This window comes from Dendrobates tinctorius, unplaced genomic scaffold, assembly GCF_039654945.1.
Source record: "Dendrobates tinctorius isolate UK_male_01 unplaced genomic scaffold, ASM3965494v1 ptg000041l, whole genome shotgun sequence".
Taxonomy (NCBI): domain Eukaryota; kingdom Metazoa; phylum Chordata; class Amphibia; order Anura; family Dendrobatidae; genus Dendrobates; species Dendrobates tinctorius.
In genome coordinates this window covers 5655936-5681790 of record NW_027361709.1, presented here as the reverse complement: position 1 = coordinate 5681790, position 25855 = coordinate 5655936, and the positions used below count along the sequence as shown (strand labels likewise).

Here is a 25855-nt window from a genome sequence, read left to right as displayed (position 1 = left end):
AACGTCAGGAAGATCCCGCTGTGCGGAGAGCAAAAAATATAAGTTATATCATTCATTCCATGGTGCTTTATATGTGACATTTCCTCTAACTTAATTTACATGCACTTTAAAAAAAATAGTAACTTCTGGGAGAAAAAAAAAATAAAATAAAAAAAATAAAATAAATAAAATAAGATAAAAATAAAAGAAAAACAACAAAACAAAAACATATAAAAAAAAAAACCTCTGACGTGTGAACATCTAGATGACCCCGGTGTATTGCTCTCCACCTAGACGGCACAGAAATCTTCTCTCTCCAGTATAATGTGATATAGCCCCCGGTTTGGTGTATTGGGGCGGCAGCCATGTCGCCAGCCTGTCCTGTCTCGCTGCAGACCCCTCCCCACCTAACAATGAGCACATTCAGACCCCCGGCTTGTGTTTTCAGTTATTAAGAAAACAGTCGCCTGTCTCCGCTCGTGACTTTAATCTTTGGGAGTCTGTGTCACGGATCGGATGCCGGCTCCTCGCCCCCCGTTTTCTCTCCTGTTCCAGGGTCTAAATTCTGATGTTCGGCGAAAGTTCTGAAAAAAAGAATCCAAAAAGTGTCACCGAGGGGAAAACAGTGGGGTTAACTCTTTCACTGCCACAGTAAAAAAAATTTTTTTATTATATTACATCTTCATTTGCAGAAGTTGGGAAAAAGTTTTGTGCTCCGGTTACCGTCACTTATAATCAGTTTTATTGAGGGGTTTTTTTATTTCCAAGAAACTGGGGCGGATTTAATGACACCGACAGATTCAGACTCGTCACAGTCCAGCTCATCTGATAAATCTTTAGATCGTCTAGTCTTATTCCTTTGTGCCAAAATTGTGCTTTTTTTACCACTTTTTTTGGTCAGATCACACTCAGTCCTTTCCTAGGACGAGGCAGAAAAATTGGTCTAAAACAGAATAAATATGGTGAAAATTCCTTAGCAAAAAAGGACAAAAAATGTTGGTTTATAATTATTCGCCACATTGTAAAGTCCCCGGATCAGAAAACCATTGCTACTTCCTAATTGTTTAAAAAAAACAAATTACTTTTCAAAACTTCTTCAAACTTATATTGTCCCATATAAGTGACCCCCGGCCGCAATCACCTCTTTGGTAATGCGTAATACTTTACAAAAAAGTTTCTAAAACTTTATTTTTACTTCTTTAAACTTACATTCATCCAATGACTCCCGGTTTCATATACCTCTTGGTAATATATGTTTTTTTATCTGCATTATTTGCTAATATAGTGGTTTACATTTAAGGGGTGAGAGTGCACAACAGCAAAAAAAAAAAACAAACAAAAAAAAAAACTAACGTGGGATCTAAACAGCCCCCCGGAAGAATAGATGTGTCACCCGCAGTTCTAGAGGAAAGTTGGGGTGCCGAAATTACAAAAAAAAAATAAATAAATAAATAAAGCTGACAGATGACGGTGTAAATTGAAAACAGAGCAGGGGTGCACTTACATTATGTAAGATACGGAAATTCCATTAATCCGGAAATTAATGATCCAAAAAGTCCGATAATTCAGCTCCAGAAACGGAGGATTGGACAGAACAAATTATTTTGGACTTCATTCCTAATGCTTTTTTGACCCCTTCAAATGAGTTTGTTAGATCTCTCCATGTCTGCCCAATAGTCCGGAATATCTGATAATCCAGAATATCTGATAATGGTGGAAATAAAAAAAAACAAAACAAGTAAAACCTCTTGTAACCAGTAGATCACCAGCAGTTAGACAGATGAGGTCCATGGTGAAATCCGGTATGCTGGTTCCGGGCTGTCAATCACCCTGACCCCTGCATCGCCGCCTGGGAATTCCTCGCTGCCACAGAGGCCTTTGATGATCGACCTGATGTACATGAAGGGAGGAAACAATTACTGTCGCTGACATTTCAGCAGCTTCTGATATTTCATCTGTGGCCCGTGCGAGGCCGGGGGGAGTCAGGTTTAGGGTAAAATTTTGCCTATGATGACACAGACCTGGCTACGAGGCAGCAGGGCAGCGCTCCAGCCACTGCTGACAGCTCGGCGGCCCCGGGGCCGTGCGCCATCTCGTTATTTCCCACCTTATTAGTAGAATTATTTGCCATCTATGGAGAGGATATTGCACTGAAATGCAGCGGGCCCTGGGGGAAAAGTCTATACCAGGGGCCCCTAGGGTTGGAGCTATAAAGGTGGCCATACTGGATCTCTCCCAGCTGTATGCTAGGGCCCCCTCCATCCCATAAGGTCACGGCGGATCATCTACGGCCTGGTCAAGGGGTGACGGATTGGACAGGGCCGTCATCACCGCGCAGCTGTTTGGACACATCCCAAGAAGTCCAAGTCTAAGCTTCTGATCTGGAGGCCAACCGATGTCAGATGGGCGATGTGTCCGTGCACAATGCACCAAGGACAAGGGGGTGAAATAATTGGCCCTTACCTCCTGGTCCCCCCGACATTCCAGGTAGGGATTAAAGTGCTGTGGGCAGAGCGCCCCCTGGTGTTACCGGCCAACAATGGTCCCTCCATGACTGGTCCCTGAAAGGATAGAGACACTTTGGGGGCAATTTTCATTGTCTTTATTAAATGCCTGTATTTAAGGCTAAAAATACTTTTGCCGATAGGGTTTTGTTATAAACTTTGTACCGTTTGGCTTCTACAGAGGAAACAAAAAGTCTACATACCCCTGGTAAAAATGCCAGGTTTTCGTCACATACAAAGATCCTACCCAGAAGAATCATTTCAGATCTTTTCCCACCTTTAATGTTGCCCATAATCTATACAAATCCATTGAGAAACAAACAAATCATTTTGAGGGGGGGGGGAATAAAAATAGAACTTCTTCCTGGCTGGTGATTTTCCTGCTGGATTCTTGGAGACCAGTCTGAGTCCTGCATCTCAAAGCTAAGTTTTTCTGCTCTGCTTTGTACTTTTCAGTTTTGTTTTGCCTTGTTTTTTGTGAGTTCTGCCATCCCCGGCCGGGGGTGAGCTGAATTCCATTTTTGTCTCTGATCTGTTGATCTTTTGCTCTGTCTTCAGAATATACCTGAGTGCTGATATAGTCTTTTGAAGCCTAGCGACTTCAGGGCCTGTTTTTCCTATCAGTCGGTTGGCTCATTTTGATAGGGTTTTTGCGGATTGCAGACAGCAGCTTTTCTATCCTGTCCTATGTAGTTAGCTTGGGCCCCATCATTTGCTCAACCTATCTTTCTATCTGTGTTAGTGTTTTCATCTTGCTTCACCGTCATTATATGTTGGGGGCTGCCTATTGCTTTGGGGTCTGCTCTGGGGCAGTTTAGTTTTTCCCCTTTCTGTCTTTAGGCTATATAGTTCTCTGGCTGTGATCGAGGGGTCTAGGGCACCGTAGGAACCCCCCACGGCTACTGCTAGTTGTTGTTGATAGGTTCAGGGGTCTGCTATCCGATAGCTGCCAACCTCTCTGGTTTTTCTGGACTTAGCTGGTATTTTGTTTTTTCCTCCTTCGGTGACTCATCATAACAGAATCACCAGCCATACCGCAGATCCTAGGGTACTCAATAGCAGGAGAGAATTGTAAGAAAGGAAAAAAAAAAAAAAAAGAAAAAAAAAGTGTCAGAATTTTTTTTTTTTTTTTGTGTGCATATTTTTTCCTCTATATCTCTGAGGCCGTAGGGGGAATTTTTCTCTCAATGGAGATGAAGCAATTGTCTGATCGTGTGGAGCAGCTCGCTGCTGAAGTGCGGGGAATTTCCGCCTATCTTGCTCATTCACATGCTGCTGAACCAAAGATTCCTTCTCCTGATGTATTTTTGGGGGATCGGTCTAAATTCTTGAATTTCAAGAATAATTGTAAATTACTTTTTGCCTTGAAGCCTAACTCGTCGGGGAACTCCGCGCAGCAGGTTAAAATTGTCATCTCTTTGCTGCGTGGCGATCCCCAGGATTGGGCGTTTTCTTTGAAACCTGATGATCCTATTCTGAATAATGTGAACGCATTTTTTCAAGCCTTGGGGTTGTTGTATGATGAGCCTAATGCTATTGATCAGGCTGAAAAGACCCTGTTGGCATTAAGCCAGGGTCGGGATTCGGCAGAGTTGTACTGTCAAAAATTCCGAAAGTGGGCGGTCCTTACTACCTGGAATGATGGTGCCTTGGCAGCCCTCTTTCGAAAGGGTTTGTCAGAAACTGTAAAAGATACTATGGTGGGATTTCCTGTTCCCTCTGGTCTTGACGATTCTATGTCATTAGCCATTCAGGTGGATCAGCGTTTACGTGAACGCAGGATTACACGAGAGATGTTGCCACCTGTTGAACAAATGTCTGAACCTATGCAATGTGATAGAGTTTTGTCTAGGGCGCAACATCAGGAGTTCAGAAGGCGTAATAAGTTGTGTTTTTTTTTGTGGAGATGCCTCGCACATTATTTCTGTCTGCCCTAAACGAGAGAAACGTTGTGCACACACGTTTTCTGTGGGTGGTGTTCAACCTAAGTTTCTTCTGGCAATTACTCTGATCTGCTCCCTGTCCACATTTTCCGCCAAGGCTTTTGTGGATTCAGGAGCAGCTCTGAACCTAATGGACTTGGATTTTGCTAAACGTTGTGGATTTCCTATGACACCTCTGCGGGCGCCTATCCCTTTGAGGGGTATTGATGCTACTCCTTTGGCGAAGAATAAACCTCAGTTTTGGACCCAGGTGGTAATGCGGGTCGCCCCAGACCATCAAGAAAATTGCAGATTTTTGGTGTTGCATAATTTGCATGATGCCGTTGTTCTGGGGTTTCCCTGGTTGCAAATCCATAATCCAGTTCTGGATTGGAAATCTTTGTCTGTGGTGAGTTGGGGTTGTCGGTGTGCCCTTAGTGATGCTCCTGTTTTCTCCACCTCTCCCCAGTCACATGATGTTCCTGACTATTTGGCTGACTTTTATGATGTATTTAGTGAGAATGAGTCTGCGTCTTTGCCTCCTCATAGGAGTTATGACTGTGCTATTGCGCTGAACCCGGGGTGTAAATTCCCCAATGGTCGGCTTTGATCCCCACAGAAAAAGTGTTGCTCTACGAGGATTTTCATGACATTTTCTTGGTTGCATTTTACTGTAAACAGCTGACAACACAGCAAAGGGATCTCATCGTAGAAATATATGAAGAAGGGAATAAAACAATTTCCAAGGCATTAGATCCACCATGGACATTATGAAGACGTCATCAAGCAGTGGCTTAAATTTGGCAAATCAGTGATATTACCTAGTACTGGACATCCCTCAAAAATTTATGAACAGGCAAGAAGAAAATTGGTTTGACAGGATGCCAAGAGGTTGATAGCAATATTAAAGGGGCTGCAGGAATAATTTCTGGCATGTCCTGGTTGTGACAACTATCTCCTAAATTCTTTACACTTCTGGCTTGTGTGATCGGATGGCAAGACAGAAGCCTTTTGTTACAAAGAAAAACATCCAAGCTCGGCTATGTTTTGCCAAAATCTCCATCAAGTCAACCATAAGCATGTGGTAAAATGTGTTATGGTCTGATGAGATCAAGGATGAACTCTTTGGCCACAATTCCAAAAGGTTCAAAGCAGCCACTGCGCATCACCAAAAGAACAACATACCCACAGAGATGCATGGTGGAGGAAGCACTGTGCTTTAGGGCTGTTTTTCAGCAGCTGGAACTTTAGTCAAGATGGAGAGAATTATGAACAGTTCCAAATATTATTCGATTTTACAACAAAACCATCAGGCCTCTGGTAAAAAAAAAAAAAAAATCTGAAGATGAGGAGTAATTTCACCTTTCAGCAAAACAACGACACTAAGAGACCTCCAAATCACCATATCAACGGCTTCTCCAGATGATTAGAGTTCTGGAATAGTCCAGACATGAACCCAAAGGTAAATCTGTGGTGACCTGGAGTGGGCGCTGTACACAGGATATGCCCCCGCAATCTGACAAATGTGCAGTCATCCAAGGAAGAGCAGGCAAAGATCACCAATTCTAGATGCCCCGTTCATGGGACTGCAGCAGAGCCTTGCTCAAGTGAACAGGTTGTGGGCATTTTTGTGCACAGCCGGTGGCCATGAGGCCAGGATTGGTGGAAGGGGTCATAGATGTCGGCCACTCCAATATTAAAAAGTGATGGTAAATCCTAGCCGTGGGCCATCACTTTATGAAGAGAGAATACCCCTTTACTTAATCAGATCACCGCTTCTGACTCTGAACAGGACGGAGATTGGCCACCCGTCCTTTTCTCGGTACATGTGGCCGGTTATGTATTTTTCAATATCTCGGCCGCCCTCATCCAGGATCTACGCGGCTTTGTCTTTTTCCTGACCCCACATTACGGAATTAGGAAACGTCTGGAATAATCCCCTTCCGATATTGGCCCGGTCCTGAACTCCACTAATGAGGTTACCCATCCCTTGATCTCGGGGGCTCCGTCTGTCTTACTCCATCATTGCGTCACCTGGCTCAGTACCGCGGCACAGATGCATTGGATACACCCGCTGCCCTTAATCTTGTCTCCCTCGGGCATTTACAAGAGTTCAAGGAAGAAAGTAAGAAGGAACATTGCCGCCCGCTATCAGGCAGAGAATGGAGCGCAGCTCTGGAGATCTTAGCTGGAAAGTGGAAACATACGAAGGCTGAACTCTGCACAGATGACATTTGGGGGCAAGAATAAAAGGAGACACTCCAGTTACTTCTGGTACTCTATAGATTTCTTTACCTTTTAGGTGCGGGAAAAAGAAACGAAACAAGAGGACGAGGATCGGACATTAATGGAGCACACGACTAACCTGTAGGATAACGTCACTTTATTATCAATGGGGTCCGAGACTCTGGGATCCCCCGTACTCTTACAAATGAAAGGGGTGCAATGGCTGTGTAGTGCAGTGCCCCCTTTCCATTTTTATGTGCATAGTGCCGCCCCCCGGCCTTACAGGGAACTGCACCCAAAGGAGGTGGGCTACAGGCTTCTGGGCGGCGGGTGGTCATTCGGCACAGAGTTTACCCAGCGCTAAATTCTTAGCACTTTTTGATCTGACAGCAGAGACCCCCAGTGATCCAGATAGTCCCCTTCACAGGGATATTCCCATCCGCCTGCTGTCCTGTTTAAAGGGGGTTGTCTCCGCCATATTACCAGCTCATAGAGGTCCCAAAATAAAATCACATCATCACCCACTAAGGCCACCGCCGCTCCTGCATGCCCCCTACCAGTATCCTGCTTTCCTCTTCCGGTAGGTTGGCAGGCATGAAGTGACCACTGCAGTCAATCAATGGAAACCTTCAGAAGCAGTGGAAGCCAGGACACTGGTGGGGATCAGTATGGAGTAAAGGTGGGGGTCCGGTAGGTACATGGTCGCTTATTTTTCTATATTTGGGGTTGATTTTTAAGACTATCTAATATAATGGACAATTCCCATTAAAAGGGACTAGCTGAAGGTCTCTGCCCATCCGGATGTCCAGAAGCTCCAAACAATAAAAGTGACCCCATTTCTCTCAGGATTAAGGTGGCTCAGAGAAGTGATAATGTGATGGCAGGGGAAGACAATCTGTGCTGCCACACCCGGGTCCCAATGTGAACTGAACCCTGGGCTGCACTGTGACCAATATATCTCACGTGAAGCCTCTGCAGGGGGAAACATTAACCGGAAACCTACAGAAAGTTCTGGGGGCTGCGGCCCAGGGGTGCAGGGATTGGGGGGGGATTTACACACGACCTCGTACTTTACCCCCATCTGTCTGCTCTGAATAAGGCACATGGGGTGAGAAACTCAACCCCCCCAATCTTGAGACTGGGGAAAAGAAAAAAAAAAAAAAGAAATTGCAGACCGCATCTACTCCAAGTATTTAGAGGGATTCTCCACTTGCAAAACAGCAATATGTAGAGATGTGTATTCGGAGTGTGACATCAGCGGTCGTGCCCGCCGCCACAGCCTCTCCTCGCCTGCGCGGCTCCGTCCGTGCGCACGCCCGCCCTGTCTTCCGTACTGCTGCACGCGCCAGCCTTAGGTTGCGGGCCTGCGCCCATCCGTCCTCGTCATTTGGCCTTGGGCGTCGCTGAGGGGCAAGGCTGAGGAGAACTTCCTGGCGCTAAGGTACTTCAGGCGTCCTCCCTAGGAGTAGGGCACCTGGTGATTGTGTGGATCTCCCGCACTGTTCTGGCCGCACTCCTCTTGCCTTATGCTACTACTTGGTGCTCATCGCGGCACCTGTTTCTGTGTTGTGTCAATCCTCCCTGCCTGCCTCGGTTCCCCTTGTCCGTTAGGTCCTCCCAGTCTGTCCCTACCTACCTGCTGGTATTCATTTCCCCTGTCGGTTCCTGCCATCCTGGTCTCCCTGTTTTCTCCTGTCCGGATTCTCTTGCATAATTCCCTCTAGGCTTCCCCGTCTGTCCGTCTCCCCTCTGTGCCTCGCTCTGTCGCCCCACGGGCCTTTCTGCTGGGTTCCTCCTTCCTCTGGTTCTCTCGCCTAGGTACCCTTGTCTCTGTCCGTGGTTCCCTGTCCTACCTCTTGCCTTGCATCTCCCTGAGCTGTCCCTCTTGGTACCGGCTGTCGCGGATCTGACCTCTGTGGTCTTGCCCCTAACGATCCCTGTATAGGGGTTGGTCATCACCTGGTGTGCTCGGCCCAGGGGCTCCAGATCCGCGACCCAAAGGGTCCACTCTCAGACGTAGTCTGCTCCTGAAGCGTCACACGGAGCAAACATATATTTATAATAGGAAAAGTGCCCCGAACTCCAGATCCCGAGAGACCCCAGAGTACTACGTCTTGCTTGTGCTTTGCAAAACGAGAGTGTTTCCAGTGTTGTCACATTATTGGGCAGGGGCCTGGCTGACTTACTGTATGGCTGCGTGCCCACGATCAGTAACACTAGCGCTATGGACATAGTGTATGTGCGCTGCGTCCAAAACTCGACGTTGTACAGTACAAACACATGGGACGGGATTAATCGCACTCCCATGTCCACTGTGCTTTTTTACGCTGCGTAAATTTCTCTTGCAGAAACGCTCAGTCTTCTGTGCGGAGTTTCCCCATAGACTTATATTAGATTTGGTAAATCCACAGTTAAAAAAATTCACATGTAGAAAATGCGTTTATGCAGATGTTTTTAGCCCGGTTTAACCTAATAAATAAAAATTATGCGAGTTCCTCCTATTTTTTGATAACCAGCCAAGGTAAAGCAGACATCTGTAGACCGATATTATCAGGCTGGGAAGGTTCCTTCCAGTCTAAAAATACCAGCTGGCAGCCGCCCTAAAAGAGGCACATCACGAGAAGCGCCAATTCTGGTGCTTTACCCAGCTGTTCCCGATGAGCGCAGCAGTCACTTAACTGCTACGTGGACTATGGCGGAGCTTGGTGAGTAATCGGTGAATGAGGGACTGTCTCGTCTTTATTTCTGTCTTTTTATGTTTTTCAGGTATCCATTTCTGCACTACTTTGGATTCGGTGAATTATTTCAGACCAGATTTTGTAAAAAATTTTCAATAAATTGGTGAACGAGGGATCGTGTTGGGAGTCTTTATTCAAATGAAGTTTTTTTACTGTGTGTGCGCTTTTATTATTTGACTACCGAGTTGGTAATGGGGGTGATAGACGCCTCTCCATTACAAACCCCAGGAGTTGATGACAGCTGTGATTTTTGACAAACCACAGCTGTCATCAACCCCAACTACCTTTACCACAATTTCCACCGCACCAGGGCAATCAGAAAAAGCTGAGCAAAGCGCCAGAATTGGCGCATCTCGTGTGATGCACTAATTCTGAGGCGGATACGGGTTGGTATTTTTAGGCTGGGAAGGGCCCAATAACCAGGGACTATCACGGGGTTACCACGACAGTGTGGAGCCAGAAGGCTGCAGCGTCTGATTTCTCCTACTCTAGTGATGAGAAGCACTTCTTCATTTTAAATGTGTGAACTTCTTCTTGCAGAACAGGGGTTAATCGGCCATGTTGGGAATCCCTGTGCTCACAGCTGAGCTCGGTTTGCCACTCCTTTTCCCTTTATAATCTTGGCTCTGTTACTAATCCTTGTCAGTGCTAGCATTTGCTGCATGGCTAGTGAAGGGAGAGGAGTTCTTATGAGAAGGAGAGTTAGAGGAGTTATTAGTGACTGTTGCTTGGTTTGTATGTGTGGTAATTCCTTATCCTTCTCGGCTTTGGTTTATTACCCTACCTTCACACCCCAGTGCATTCCTCTTTTATATGTGAGTGAATATTTTGTATACCTGGAGCTTTCTGTTAACCCTTATCTGTGCTGCCTTGTTTGTCGGGTTGGTGCACTACGGTGCACAGTAGCGCCCCCTCTTCCCTGGGTGAGTAAGAGAACAGACAGAGGGTTAACTCAGGAGATAAGGCAAGGGCGGAGGCCCCGACGTCTTCATCATCTGTAGTATCCTGGGAAGCAGGAAAAGCTAGAGCCGTCGTAGTGTTAGGAACACGGAAGGAGCCCCTGGTCTTGGGTCACCCTGACAGCTATGTCATGACAGGGACCTTCCCAGCCTAATAATATCAGCTCCCAGCTGTCTGCTTTACCATAGCTGGTTATCAAAAAATAAATGTTTAATTAAATTTTTTATTTATTAAGTTAATTCATGTACAGTGACCTACACATGCAAACCACAAATTATATAACTCACGGATATCTCTTTATCTTTCCATCTAATCTAACATACCAAAAGAGAAACAAACGCATGCATCAAAAATGCAAGGAAAAACACAAGTGAGCTGAGGTGCGGGAATGATACGGAAATTCACCTGTGTGAAAGCCTGAACGTTTCTGATCGTGGGAATGTAATAGCCAAGCCGACCCCTTTCTCTGTTACCGCTGATGCACCAACACAGGAGGGGTCTGGTTTTGCACTTAAGGCCCCTTTACATTTAGCGATGCACCAGCGATCCCGACAACGATACAACCCGGTCAGGATAGCTGGTGCATCGCTAAATGGTCGCTAGTGAGCTGCCACACAGGCAGATCTCACAGCGATGCAGCAGCGATACAGCGGACGATACTTACCTTTCAGACGCGGCGATCCTGACGTCCTCCCGTCCGCCTCCACACGTCGCTCGTCGGCGCCAGCAGGAAGCGCCAGACGAGAAATGGAGCTGCACGATCAACGACAGACAGCGGGGGAGCCGGTCGGAGGTAAGCATCACACGTAGCGATATCGCTGCTGCGTCACCAAATCGGTGATGCTTTAGCGATATTGCTAGCGATATCGTTATGTGTAAAACCCCCTTTAACTAAGCCAGTTAAACCCTACTGTGAGTGAAGGGGGCTGGCTGGTTCTTCGCAGTAGCTATAATAGAAGGGGGCTGCCTTAGCTATTGAAATGAGCAGTCAACCAGCCCCCTTCAGACACGGCACGGGGTGACTGGCACATTTCAAACGGATATCTAAGTCGGCCCCCTTGTATGTTTCGGAAGCTTTATAGACAGAAAAGTGGGCTGGATTAGCTATCTAAACTTATTCCTTAAGATAAAGGCACTTTTATTATCGTAAGATGCGAATATTAGCAAGATGTGTTAATTTATATCTTAATTTTCCAAGTCTTAGGTCCTAATCAGCTGGTGGCCCGATCATCACAGTTCCATACACCGCATAGTGGCCGTTCTACGGTACTGCGGTTCAGCTCCTAATGGATGAGATCTGAGCTTCAGTACCCTGCAAACACCTGATCAGTGGCAGTGCTGTATGTTGGACCCCCCATCGATATGATTTTGACAGCCCACCAATATCTTGGTTTTATAAAACCCCTTAAAACAAATCTAACAATATTTTAGCTGAACAATCCCTTTAAGAACCAGTTCCTTTTCAGCAGTAACACGCATTAAAAATTTTTAATTTTTTTTACAAAAAAATGTTGTAAACGATGAACAATAGTGTGCAGTGTATCTAGTGTACATAAGCGATGTGATGGAGCGGAGGCGCAGACATCCGGCCTACAGGCAAGCATGAATTAGGCACAACAAAAACCCTTATAAATTAAGTTACCCTAAGACATTCGCCCTAATCAGGGGACTTCTCTGATCCGCGGCCAAAAAGTAGCCGCGCCGGTGAATAGACAGACGGCAGGAGATATGATAGATTAGATCACCGAGGGCATTGATCCCGACCTCCTGCTCTTTTATTCCCTTTAAATCTTAATTTGTTGCAGGCAGCGGAGACATGTCCGAGAGCAGAAATCAGCGGAGACCTGAGCCGAGGGGCCCGGGGTGGTTACTGTATCAGTGCACGGCCCTGAAGAGCGCAACGCCGCCGAAAAATGCCAGCCTTAAAGGGCAACAAAGATTTCCATACATCAGACTAATAAAGTTTGGAAAAAAAAGTTTTAAAAAGTTGCAAATTTTGGAGCAGGCCGTTTTTTTTTTGTACCTCTCTCATTCTTCAAAAGTGACGAAAAATTTATCAAGTGGGGCATGGCCAATCCTACGGATTTACTGTAATTCGTGGCGGAAATTGTCGTAAAACTATAGCGAGAATCTGCGCTTGCTGGACCCTCCTCTAAATTGAGCGTAGTAATAAAAGGGCCAAACTTTTCTCTTTTTGCACAAAGTCCTCCGATTTTCTCCTTGCTGTCACTGAACAGCAACATTTTTATTTTTGAGAGTCTCAAATGCGCACGGGTTACAAAGCGACTCCATGAGACGTGCAATAGAAAAAGCCTTCCAGACACCAAACAATGTAGGTTTGCATTCACTGACATAAAGCAGAGATCTGTAGGAGACAACTACATTTAAGGCATTTTTTTTATATTGTCTGGATGAATCTAAAATGAAGAATGAGGCCCGACTTGATTACGACTTATCCTGTAGTTTTTGGACAGCAGCACAATCTTTAATTAAAGGGATAATCCTGCTCCGCTCGCTTCTGCACTGGGACTGGTAGGCACCATACCAGAAATCTGTAGACGAGAAGTCATCGCCCCGTCCCTTAATTCCAATGTGGAAGTTAGCGGAGCAAGAACGACCCTTTTGCACATTTTCTTCATCATTCCTTTTATATTCAGAACAATGGACATCTCTCGTATGAGAAACTGGAACACCCCTTTAAGGGCAGCCGGTATATTCCATGTTTTGATCTCCTTGTTCACATTGTTGCAGAAAACCCCACAATACTCCCTTTAAATGCAAAAGGTTCCAGCTACAATTAGTATAAATTAAGAGATAACGTCCCCAACAATGGGCGGCGGACGGGGACACGCATTCTCTCCGCCGACTCTTCACATCTCCTTCTGCGACCATTTAATACTGATGTTGGCAGAAAGAACAAACCAAGAAAAAAAAATAATAATAACAGTGAAACACGATGGCTGAAGCTGATTAAATTCATGAAAAACAAAGGAGAGAACGAGCCTTCAAGAAGGATTCATTGATTTGTCACCGTGACCCGCGCCCACTCAGGAGAGACTCGCGGCTTCACAGAATGGCCCATTGTCTCCTCGCTTTCTTTCCGTGGGAAAAAAAATATATATATAAAAAAATGCTGAAGAGGGTAATGACCTCCGGCGGCCATGATACTGATATGATATAAAGGTGGTTAAAGAAAAGATATAATTTGTGTATGTTAAAATAAAAATGGCACCAAGAACCGCGCCAAAAAAAAACAAAAACATCTGTTGCAGCTGCATCATCGTTACAAAAGGTCAATACCTCTGCTTGCAGTCAGTGCATCGATATATTGCTTTCAATTAAATTTTTCTTCTCTAAATCATAATGGAATAGAAAAAAAAAAGAGAAATAAAAGTATCTGAGGGATCATTTCATATGCAAAAAAATATGGTCATTATATATCTATGCCAACATATGAGCGTTTTAGGAACCAATCATTTGTACATGTGCAATGATTTTCAAAATGATTCAAGTAGCAATTGGCAAAGAAACGAGCGACGTTTGACCCCCATGGTGGTACCACGTCTGGAGGTAGAAGTCGTCTCCGAAAAAGGAAAATGCAGTATGATGTTGGGCAGAGTCACCGTATAAATGAGAGTTATGAAGTGGGTAGCTAATGGCTTGGAATGTTCAATGGAGGTATATAGACTATTGACATCAAGGGTTACCAATGGAGGTATATAGACTATTGACATCAAGGGTTACCAATGGAGGTATATAGACTATTGACATCAAGGGTTACCAATGGAGGTATATAGACTATTGACATCAAGGGTTACCATTATATTGTCCAGGGCTGTCGAATTATCTGGAGGAAGTGAGTGAATATTTTCAAAATAATCCATGTAGCAGTTAACATAGGCAGGAGCAACGTTTGACCCCATGACGGTACCACATGTCAGGAGATAGAACAAGTCTACAAATAAGAAAAAAAATATGATTCAGTATGATAGTACGGAGATCCATAAAGAATTGGGCAGAGTCACGGGATAAAGGAGTTACGTAGTAGGCCTCTAATGGCATTCAAGCCCTTGGTATATTCAATAGAGATATGTAGACTGTTGGCATGAAGGGTTACAATTATACTGTCCAGGAGGGGACTGTAGATAGCTGTCTAATTATCTTAAGGTAGTGACCCGTATTCAAGTATAGAGGATTGTGTTTTCTACATGAAGGGACTGAATATTTTCTCTAAAAAGGTGGATGATGAAGAAAAAATGGAATCCGTGGAAGCAACTATGGAACATCTGGGTAAGTTTTGTAGAGATTTATATATTTTTGGTAGACTGTAAAACACTGGAGTAATTAGGTTTAAATCGATAAGAAATGTGGCCTTTTTTCTATCAATAATGTTGTGGTTCAGATAGCTGGTCATACATAGTCTGTGTAATTTTCACTGCAATGGTGGAAGTAGGATCATGTGAAATTTTCCTATATGTCTTGATGTCTGACAACTGTTGAGATATTTCTTTCCAAAACAGAGTGCGGTACATGACTAAGATAGCGCTGCCCTTGTTGATAGGCTTAATAATAATCATTTTATGATTTTTAAGTGTTAGGCTCACCCAGTGAGGTGAATCCTCAATGCCCAAGGTCCAGGTGGGCACATGGGTCACAGGCGTCGGTGCGACAAGGCCATTGAAGCATTCTGGAATCGGATGGCAGAGGTCCCGGAAGACGTGGACACGGGTGGCAGAGGTCCCGGAAGACGTGGACACGGGTGGCAGAGGTCCCGGAAGACGGGGACACGGGTGGCAGAGGTCCCGGAAGACGGGGACACGGGTGGCAGAGGTCCCGGAAGACGGGGACACGGGTGGCAGAGGTCCCGGAAGACGGGGACACGGGTGGCAGAGGTCCCGGAAGACGGGGACACGGGTGGCAGAGGTCCCGGAAGACGGGGACACGGGTGGCAGAGGTCCCGGAAGACGGGGACACGGGTGGAAGAGGTCCCGGAAGACGGGGACACGGGTGGAAGAGGTCCCGGAAGACGGGGACACGGGTGGAAGAGGTCCCGGAAGACGGGGACACGGGTGGCATAGGTCCCAGAAGACGGGGACACGGGTGGCATAGGTCCCAGAAGACGGGGACACGGGTGGCAGAGGTCCCGGAAGACAGGGGGGCAAGGGTAGCAGAGGTCCCGGAAGACAGGGGGGCAAGGGTAGCAGAGGTCCCGGAAGACAGGGGGGCAAGGGTAGCAGAGGTCCCGGAAGACAGGGGGGCAAGGGTAGCAGAGGTCCCGGAAGACAGGGGGGCAAGGGTAGCAGAGGTCCCGGAAGACAGGGGGGCAAGGGTAGCAGAGGTCCCGGAAGACAGGGGGGCAAGGGTAGCAGAGGTCCCGGAAGACAGGGGGGCAAGGGTAGCAGAGGTCCCGGAAGACAGGGGGGCAAGGGTAGCAGAGGTCCCGGAAGACAGGGGGGCAAGGGTAGCAGAGGTCCCGGAAGACAGGGGGGCAAGGGTAGCAGAGGTCCCGGAAGACAGGGGGGCAAGGGTAGCAGAGGTCCCGGAAGACAGGGGGGCAAGGGTAGCAGAGGTCCCGGAAGACAGGGGGGCAAGGGTAGCAGAGGTCCCGGAAGACAGGGGGGCAAGGGTAGCAGAGGTCCCGGAAGACAGGGGGGCAAGGGTAGCAGAGGTCCCGGAAGACAGGGGGGCAAGGGTAGCAGAGGTCCCGGAAGACAGGGGGGCAAGGGTAGCAGAGGTCCCGGAAGACAGGGGGGCAAGGGTAGCAGAGGTCCCGGAAGACAGGGGGGCAAGGGTAGCAGAGGTCCCGGAAGACAGGGGGGCAAGGGTAGCAGAGGTCCCGGAAGACAGGGGGGCAAGGGTAGCAGAGGTCCCGGAAGACAGGGGGGCAAGGGTAGCAGAGGTCCCGGAAGACAGGGGGGCAAGGGTAGCAGAGGTCCCGGAAGACAGGGGGGCAAGGGTGGCAGAGGTCCCGGAAGACAGGGTAGTGGTGCGCAGACAAATATAAGAGTCTTAATACCAAGACAGAGGTGTGTGTTTTGGTGGGTCTTATATAGGCCTAGGCAGATGATCAGATAGGTGCATGCCAGGCTAAGTAAAGGCTGACGTGGAGCCAGGGTGAGGGAGACTGGACCTGGGACAGGTGCGTAACATTAAGTGAAATAATAGCCTGTTTTTCGATACTAAATAGCTTTTGGTAAGTAAAGACCAGGCTCTGCTGCTGTATGAAGCCTTTAATGTCTCGGTTAATCATATTTATGAATGTTTTGGTAACATGAAGTTGACTGAGCTTCCATGGGTTACGAAGAACAAGAAAGGATAATGTCAGCCTATGGCTAGTGGAACCATCAGACGGGGACGTTCCACAGGGTTTAGTCCTTTCTAATAGCCCAAAATGAGTTTTTTATCTCATGTTGTGGTAAAACCAAAGCTGCAAGTCCTGTTCAAGCTGAAATACATTACATTTTGGACAGAACCATAGACCTTTTTGAAGAACAGTTTTTTCCCTGGGGGACAGCTTACACGACGCGATGTTGACCACCAGGTCTGAGGCCCCACTATTTCACTACCATTTAGTATTTGGGGCTCGCACATTGCGATGTGCCCTCTACCATGTCACTAGTGATTCCACAGCACACGTCAGACAGGTTGGGGTTCCTGAGTTTATGCCCCTCTGTAATGTGACGTTTGTGCCACCCACCGTATATATTGTGCACAGCATTGATTGTGTCAGTGCAGCGACCATAAGACAGAGACCCGGGACGGGCGGAAAAGTCCTAAATTGTTCAGTCGCTTCAAGTCCTGATATTTCACACCTGACTCCGCCGTTCTGTGCTGAAGCTTGAGGGCGCAGTGAATACCTCCTTTATGATATTTGGGGGTGATCCCCCCCTCTACCTGCACCTCCTATCATCCCTGAGTGCTGTGGAACAGGGGATAACGTGCAGAGGGAGCGGAGGTGCGCACGCTCGGCTATTTCCGGCATCTCACAGACGATCGATGGAGCAGCCTCACTTTTGCTGCATTCCTGATGGGGCCAATTTTGGGGATCCAGACCCCAATTTTGGGATACCTTGGGGGGAGTTGCAACAGTCAGACCCTCAGCTATTAACGTGATTTATTAGGGACCGCTGCATAACACTCGTCCCCATGGGGGTTGTAGTCAAATCTTTGACGTCAGATCTGCCAACAGAGACGGAAAAGCGCTACGCACAGCTGAGGCTTTGCTACAATCGCATCCAGTCTAGACAGCCTGCACTGACACATTGTGACAGACAGCTGAATGATGACGTGTCTCTCCGCTGCCCTGGATACAACTGTAACAGACCCTCAGCTGTGACACAGGTGACAATACAGAGGTCTGCATTCATTGTCAGCAAGCAGAGATCTTAGAAAGCTGCAGAACAGCCCCAGACAAGGACCACTGCCCCCATCCTCCACACACTCACCCCCAATGATGGTCCTGATGAGGGACGCATGGCCCGGGCAGTCTACCAGTGTGAACTGCAGCCTGGTGTATCCGCTGCGGCTCAGCGGCTCCGGGGGCGGCACGGTGAAGGACGAGAAGCCCAGGTCCAGGGTGATCCCCCGCTCCCGGCTCTGGGGGTTCTTGTCAAAGGCGGCGGTGGAGGCCGTGGTGCTGAGCGCCCTGGCCAGGGACGTCTTCCCGCTGTCAATGTGCCCCAGCACCCCGACATTAAAGTTCAGAGTCTCCCCGAGGGCAGCCATGGGGGCAGCCATGCATGCGTTCCAGCGTGAAACGCTCTACTTCCGCGTTGTACGCCGCTAAACATTTCCGGTTGGAAATAAGAGTCAGAGGATCTTAGTTCCGACATACAAAAGGGACCCTGTATGATGTGTGATCCTTTCATCACACAGAAGCCATCCTGCATCCATCCGGAACAAGTCACTGGTTGTAATGCAGAAATGCAGCCAAGATCTCCTGCTGGCCCGGCCTCACATTTATGCCCAATGGGCAGCGCTTCGTTTTAGGATTTTTTTCACGATACAAGCTGTGTATTTTAGTGTCACCATTTTGGAGTCCGTACAACTTTTCGATGTCTTTTTATCGCATTTTGTGGCACCAAAAAAAAAAAAAAAAAAAAGATTCTGACATTTTTTTCCCCCTCTGGGTTTCTCTTCACTATTTGCAGTGATGATAAATTATTTCATTTGTTTATGCTTTTTTTTATATTTTATTTCAGATTTCAGAAAAAGAGTGGATGATGTGAAGTGTTATTTTTTTCATTTAGTTTGATTGTTATATTTGTATCAGTCCCCCCGGGGATCTGTAACCTGGAATCACTGTAAGGGCGCAGTCAGACGGGAACCCAGTGCACGGACTGGCCGGCGGCTCTCCCGGCCCGAGCATAGAAATACATGACGGGTGGGAGAGCCACCGGCCCCAGCATAGAAATACATGACGGGTGGGGAGAGCCACCGGCCCCAGCATAGAAATACATGACGGGTGGGAGAGCCACCGGCCCCAGCATAGAAATACATGACGGGTGGGGAGAGCCACCGGCCCCAGCATAGAAATACATGACGGGTGGGGAGAGCCACCGGCCCCAGCATAGAAATACATGACTGGTGGGGAGAGCCACCGGCCCCAGCATAGAAATACATGACGGGGGGGGAGAGCCACCGGCCCCAGCATAGAAATACATGACGGGTGGGGAGAGCCACCGGCCAGTCCGTGCACTGGGTTCCCATCTCGTACCGATTTATATGGCCATCTGCCTGCACCCTAATAATGCAGCATATTGCAAACCTACAATGCGCAGCCGGGCGCTGGACTCCATACACACGCTGCATTGTAGACTATGGGGCCTGCAGTCATAGCAATGCCGTCAGCGAGGGGTCGCTGGTGTCGGAGGGACACTTTCCATAAGTACCAACCTCTTAGATGCCATTATTGCGATTGGCAGCGACATCTAAGAGGACAAACTGCTGCATTTGTAGCCTGCAGCACGGAAAGTGGATGTTACATAGTGGGCTCCACTACTTGCCCAGGTTCGCCGGGTGCTGGCACCAACCCTTGTTACCTGCTTGAATCAATGCATATGACAATGTTAAAGGGGTCCCGCCACCAGATCACAATCGGATGTTTTTAGCTCATACTTTATACTTGCTGCTCCGGTGAATATTTTTATTTTTTAGATCCGCCAGAGATTTGGGGTCTTTTTATTTTGTACTAATTGTTATGGTCTTCACTAAAGGGTGGTAATAATAAAGAACAGCCTAAAGACACGCCCCCGAGGATCCTGTAAGTAAAGACCATCAAAATGAACACTATGTAAAAAGTCCCATATCTCTGAAACAGGAAAAAAATAATAATAGCAACAGCAAAAATACTCAGGGGAGCAGTGGGAATAAAATAAGAGCAAAATATTGCCACTTCTGATCTGTTGACAGATGCTCTTTAAAGGGGTTTTGTGTCCTCCTAACATTCTGCTATATTTCCTGCCTCGTGGCCATTGGTACAGAAAGAGTTTTTTGGGACGTGTAATAATAAAGTCTTAGAGGGTCACAAATCCCTATAAGGCAGCGGCTGCATGGCAACGCAGACACGTCCCGGACTCCGACAGATTCACATTTTTCCCAACAATTGCATCTCGTTATGTTTTGATCTGACATTGTGATCTTCCATGTCACCCGACTGAAGGCGCCGTGTTTCCCATGTCTAAAGATATTGAAAAGATTTTACTAAGGTGAAGAATGTCATACAAGGGAGCGATGGTATTTTTCCTTAGTTACCCTTGACGATGAGTGGCATCATATTTGCCATATATGATAGCAGAAACAACAGGCATGGGCCACACATCACCTTGTTATGGCAGTGCATAGCCGCGTCACAGCAGGCCCCTAACTTGTAACGTTACCCCTGTCTGCAAGCCCCTTCCAATCCTCCAATAATTAACCATCCCCGTTATCATATAGACCTCGGGCTGCTCATCAATATCACACTGGTCTCCCACATTCGGGAATAGGACACTGTGGGAATGGATGAATCATTTCCTCTGATTATAATATCTGCATCTACCTAATCTAAAGCGGAATAAGTATTAGTTCCGTCCAAACGAAATAAATTCCCCTAAAATAAATAAGCCGCTCACTACTCCGGAGTGCCGCGTAAGACTTGTGCCTGTAGATTATTGGAGCTTTTTCCTTTGCCGGAATGTGATACACGACCACAAAATAACCAAAATAATTGTGAATGTTCCACCCATGAAGCACTTACCCGAGAGAAACCCAACGCCGACCTAAATAATATATTTCCTTTATGGTGGAGACGTTGTTTTCATTCCTAGAATAAGCGCGGGAAGTGATATTGGCAGGAAAGAGCGGGGTTAGATGTTCAGGTCTCACACATATTCTTCTGTATTTATAGTGAAAGGGGACGAGCTCCAAAAATAACAATGTTCAAATGTTCACGACGGTCTAAGTCCATCAAACTTCGAGGATATTTCAATGTTTCATTTCTATTCTCATTCTATAAACATCTCGGCACCCCGAGTTATCCTTGGGTACAGGCTTGGACTGGCCAGCAGGAGAACAGGAGAATCCTCTGGTGGGCCCTGTGCAGGAGCCGACCACCACACTGGGCACAGTATACTTGAATCACTAGGTGCAGACAAAGGCGCCATCTTATTCATCTAACAATCTGCCCAGTTCTTTGTTATAGAAATTTGTGATTGAGGATAATGTCACATTTGCATGTAGCTGAGAAGTGGGGCCCTGGAGTTGGCTACTGGTGGGCCCCTGGCACCCCAGACCGACACTGCTATTACAAGATGGATGGACAAGATGTAGCGTCATATTTGTAAGTGTCTGATCATTTCAGTACCCTCTGTGCTTGCATTAACATGTCATTGATGGTCTTCTGATATTTATCATATAGGGGCCCCTAGGGACTGTAATTCTCTTGGCAATTTGGCTTTTGACGCTTTCACTCAAACATAATACACGTCCATATTAGATGGACCCAAACTAATTAAAACATAGGGGTCTATAACTATTATTTTGCCTCATCAGCTGTGACCATGTCATGGTAGTAAGACTATGGTGAAATGCCCTCGTTACACCTATGTAAAATCGGCATCTGGTGGACCTGCAAATCCATGGCAAAGATCTGCACATATCCGAGTTTGATGGTCTCTGTACAGACCGGTTGTGGGTCTCCTGACCCGAATTTAACAGCTTGATTTATATGTTTGGATCAGGAGGCCGGCGGCTGGTCCGGAAATGAAGCTGCGACACGGATCGTGAAACGTAGATCTAAGACGAGAACATGGGCCATGCTCAGATCGGAAAACCCGGCCCAACCTCCAGGTCTCCTGCCCGGAGCCAACGTCCTCACAAGCTTATATGAAGCAGTTGTGTCAGGTCAGATCTGGAGGTCGGGCCAAGTATTCCGATTTGAGCGCGGTCCATATTTTATGGATTAATGAAGATGACCTAAGACTGACAACAAGATTTAGGATGCAGGTTTGCTTCAGGTGTTTGAGGATTAGCCCTAATGTGATTTCTGGGACTAATCAGTGGTGTGCCTAGAAACTCAACGGGCACAGGGCAAAATCTCCAACAGGGCCCCAACTCAGGGCTTTAGTAATATTGGACTGCTCCTATGATCCAAAGGGACCTATTGGGCCCCCCTAGGTTCCAGATCCTGGGTGTGACTGCAGCCCTGCATCTACTATAGTTACGCCCCTGCGGCTAACCTTTAGGGTATGTTCACACATTGCGTTTTTTTGCTGTGTTTTTTTTTTATGCCAAGTTTAAGCTGCTTACATAATGCAGGTTATGCTTATTTTTTGCTGCGTTATTTGCTTAGGCTTTGCTGCGGTTTTTTTGCTGCTTTTTTTGTCAGGGTATATTTGTCTCTTGTACAGGCTGATAAAGTTTAGTGCATAAAAAAAAATCTGATTCAACTTCATAAGATTTTGACACCAGAAACGCAGCAAAACCTGATACCAGCTGAAAACTTGCATGAAAAATGCTGAAAAAAAGCAACGTGTGAACATACACTTAGGGTATCTGTGCAGTATCCTACTAGTTTCTTTATCAGGTTTTTTTTTCTGTGTGAATTTTCTGTAGCATGTGAAAGGGACACATATCACGCTGCAGCAATTTTCATTTTAGGCTAAAACCCTTCCCTAACCTCATCCAGTTCTTTATATGTGCCCCCACAAAAGTATTCTCCTAGTGAGGCCATCAGTGTTCCCACACAGTATGCTACCTGCACAGTGCCCCCACACACACACACACACAGTATGGCACCTGCACAGTGCCCCCCCCCCCACACACACACACAGTATGGCACCTGCACAGTGCCCCCACACACAGTATGGTGTTGTGAGTTCATTTTCCCCTTCACCAGTGAGGTCTGATGAACTCCCTCTTCTGGCGAAGGAAGGTAGTGAGGCTGATTACCAAACAGCTGAGCAGGTAGATGATGACTGGATCACAGGAACTGATGACTGGATATAAGGCAGCCGATGCCCTGCTGCCTTGCTGGTGATCTTCCTGCTGGATTCTTGGAGACCAGTCTGATTTCTTCTTTTCAAAGCTAAGTTTTGCTCTGCCTTTTGTACACTTTAGTTCTGGTTTTGTTTGTCTTGTTTTTTGGAGTTCAGCCATCCCCGGCCGGGGGTGAGCTGAATTCCATTTTTGTCTCTGATCTGTTGATCTCTGGCTCTGTCTTCAGAATATACCTGAGTGCTGATATTGTCTTTTTGAAGCCTAGCGACTTCAGGGCCTGTTTTTCCTATCAGTCTGTTGGTTCATTTTTGGATAGGGTTTTTGCGGATTGCAGACAGCAGCTTTTCTATCCTGTCCTATTTAGTTAGCTTGGGCCCCATCATTTGCTCAACCTATCTTTCTATCTGTGCTAGTGTTTTTTCATCTTGCTTCACCGTCATTATATGTTGGGGGCTGCCTATTGCTTTGAGGTCTGCTCTGGGGCAGTTTAGATTTCCCTGTCTTTAGGCTAATTTAGTTCTCCGGCTGTGATCGAGGGGTCTAGGGCACCGTAGGAACCCCCCAGGGCTACTGCTAGTTGTTGTGGATAGGTTCAGGGGTCTGCAATCCGATAGCTTCCAACTTCTCTGGTTTTCTGGACTTAGCTATTATTTTTGTTTTTTCCTCCTTCGGTGACTCATCCATAACAGTATGGCACCTGCACAGTGCCCCCACACACAGTATGGCACCTGCACAGTGCCTCCACACACAGTATGCTACCTGCACATTGCCCCCACACACAGTATGCTACCTGCACAGTGCCCCCACACACAGTATGGCACCTGGACAGTGCCTCCACACACAGTATGGCACCTGCACAGTGCCTCCACACACAGTATGCTACCTGCACATTGCCCCCACACACAGTATGCTACCTGCACAGTGCCCTCACACACGGTATGCTACCTGCACAGTGCCCCCACACACAGTATGGCACCTGCACAGTGCCCCCACACACAGTATGCTACCTGCACAGTGCCCTCACACACAGTATGGCACCTGCACAGTGCCTCCACACACAGTATGGCACCTGCACAGTGCCTCCACACACAGTATGCTACCTGCACATTGCCCCCACACACAGTATGCTACCTGCACAGTGCCCCCACACACGGTATGCTACCTGCACAGTGCCCCCACACACGGTATGCTACCTGCACAGTGCCCCCACACACGGTATGCTACCTGCACAGTGCCCCCACACAAAGTATGGCACCTGCACATTGCCCCCACACACAGTATGGCACCTGCACAGTGCCCCCACACACAGTATGGCACCTGCACAGTGCCCCCACACACAGTATGCTACCTGCACAGTGCCCCCACACACAGTATGGCACCTGCACAGTGCCCCCACACACAGTATGGCACCTGCACAGTGCCCCCACACACAGTATGCTACCTGCACAGTGCCCCCACACACAGTATGGCACCTGCACAGTGCCTCCACACACAGTATGGCACCTGCACAGTGCCCCCACACACAGTATGCTACCTGCACAGTGCCCCCACTGCACAGTGCCCCCACACACAGTATGCTACCTGCACAGTGCCCCCACACACAGTATGCTACCTGCACAGTGCCCCCACACACAGTATGGCACCTGCACAGTGCCTCCACACACAGTATGGCACCTGCACAGTGCCTCCACACACAGTATGCTACCTGCACATTGCCCCCACTGCACAGTGCCCCACACACAGTATGCTACCTGCACAGTGCCCCCACACACAGTATGCTACCTGCACATTGCCCCCACACACAGTATGGCACCTGCACAGTGCCCCCACACACAGTATGCTACCTGCACAGTGCCCCCACACACAGTATGGCACCTGCACAGTGCCCCCACACACAGTATGCTACCTGCACATTGCCCCCACACACAGTATGCTACCTGCACAGTGCCCCCACACACAGTATGCTACCTGCACAGTGCCCCCACACACAGTATGCTACCTGCACAGTGTCCCCACACACAGTATGCTACCTGCACATTGCCCCCACACACAGTATGGCACCTGCACAGTGCCCCCACGCACAGTATGGCACCTGCACATTGCCCCCACACACAGTATGCTACCTGCACATTGCCCCCACGCACAGTATGGCACCTGCACAGTGCCTCCACACACAGTATGGCACCTGCACATTGCCCCCACACACAGTATGCTAACTGCACAGTGCCCCCACACACAGTATGCTACCCCCATACTATCACGGCCGATCCCTTCTTCCATTACCAAAAAATCTGTGTTTAAAGTTATATGCAAATGAAGCTGAAGAACTATGGTAGTTCTATTCACAGCGCCGTCTTCTCCTGCTTCACTGACGGCTCTTTTGCTTGAAGTCACAACACCAGGGTTGGACATACCATTGGTGCAACCAGGGGCCCAAGATGTAAGGGGCCACTACCACCTCCAAAGCAGGTGGGAATTTTGCATTTTGATGAATTATTGGGCGGCAAAGTGCCCATATCGTGTTCCTGCACATGGGTCTTCTTCTGGCTTTGTCCGCCAGTGAGTCACACAACATACAGGACGTCAGTGAAGCAGGAGGTGGCGGCACTGGGTGGGGAATAGAGCTGGAGTGACGGAGGCTTCAGATCTACCATAGCACTTCAGCCTCATGTGCATCAATTCAAACGCTGGTTTCTCAGTGATGGAGGATAGGAGCGGCCATGGAAAGATATTGGCGGATTCGTCTCTGAAAGAGCTACTCGTGCAGATAATGAGTTTGGGTGGAGAAATCCTGCTGACACATCCCCTTTAAATAATGTTATTTTTAATGGGGAGAAATCGGGAGTGAGGAGTGTTATTTTTTATATTTATTTTTCTTATTTTTTTTTTACTTTTTATTTTCTTGATTCCTTTTGGGCTGGTTGTGCTGTATACTGCCATACAGCGGTGTGTGGTGAATATGGCGGTGCCCATACATCACAAGCCAGGAAGTGACACATGCCGCTATCTATGGTTCAGGCCGTTGTATCCCGCAGGCCTCGTTGCTAAG

At 47.5% G+C, this 25855-nt stretch overlaps 1 protein-coding gene across 2 annotated transcripts in view; it reads right to left on the bottom strand.

The window, feature by feature from the left end:
* EEFSEC (eukaryotic elongation factor, selenocysteine-tRNA specific) overlaps window positions 1–18245 on the bottom strand; it is a 124786-nt gene extending 106541 nt beyond the window's left edge. For both annotated transcript variants that reach the window (XM_073575051.1, XM_073575052.1), the window contains exon 1: window positions 17775–18245. In XM_073575051.1, coding sequence (XP_073431152.1) covers window positions 17775–18066 — 292 coding nt within the window. In that variant the 5' untranslated portion in view covers window positions 18067–18245. The remainder of the gene's footprint in view (window positions 1–17774) is intronic.
* Between the last annotated feature and the right edge of the window lie 7610 nt (window positions 18246–25855).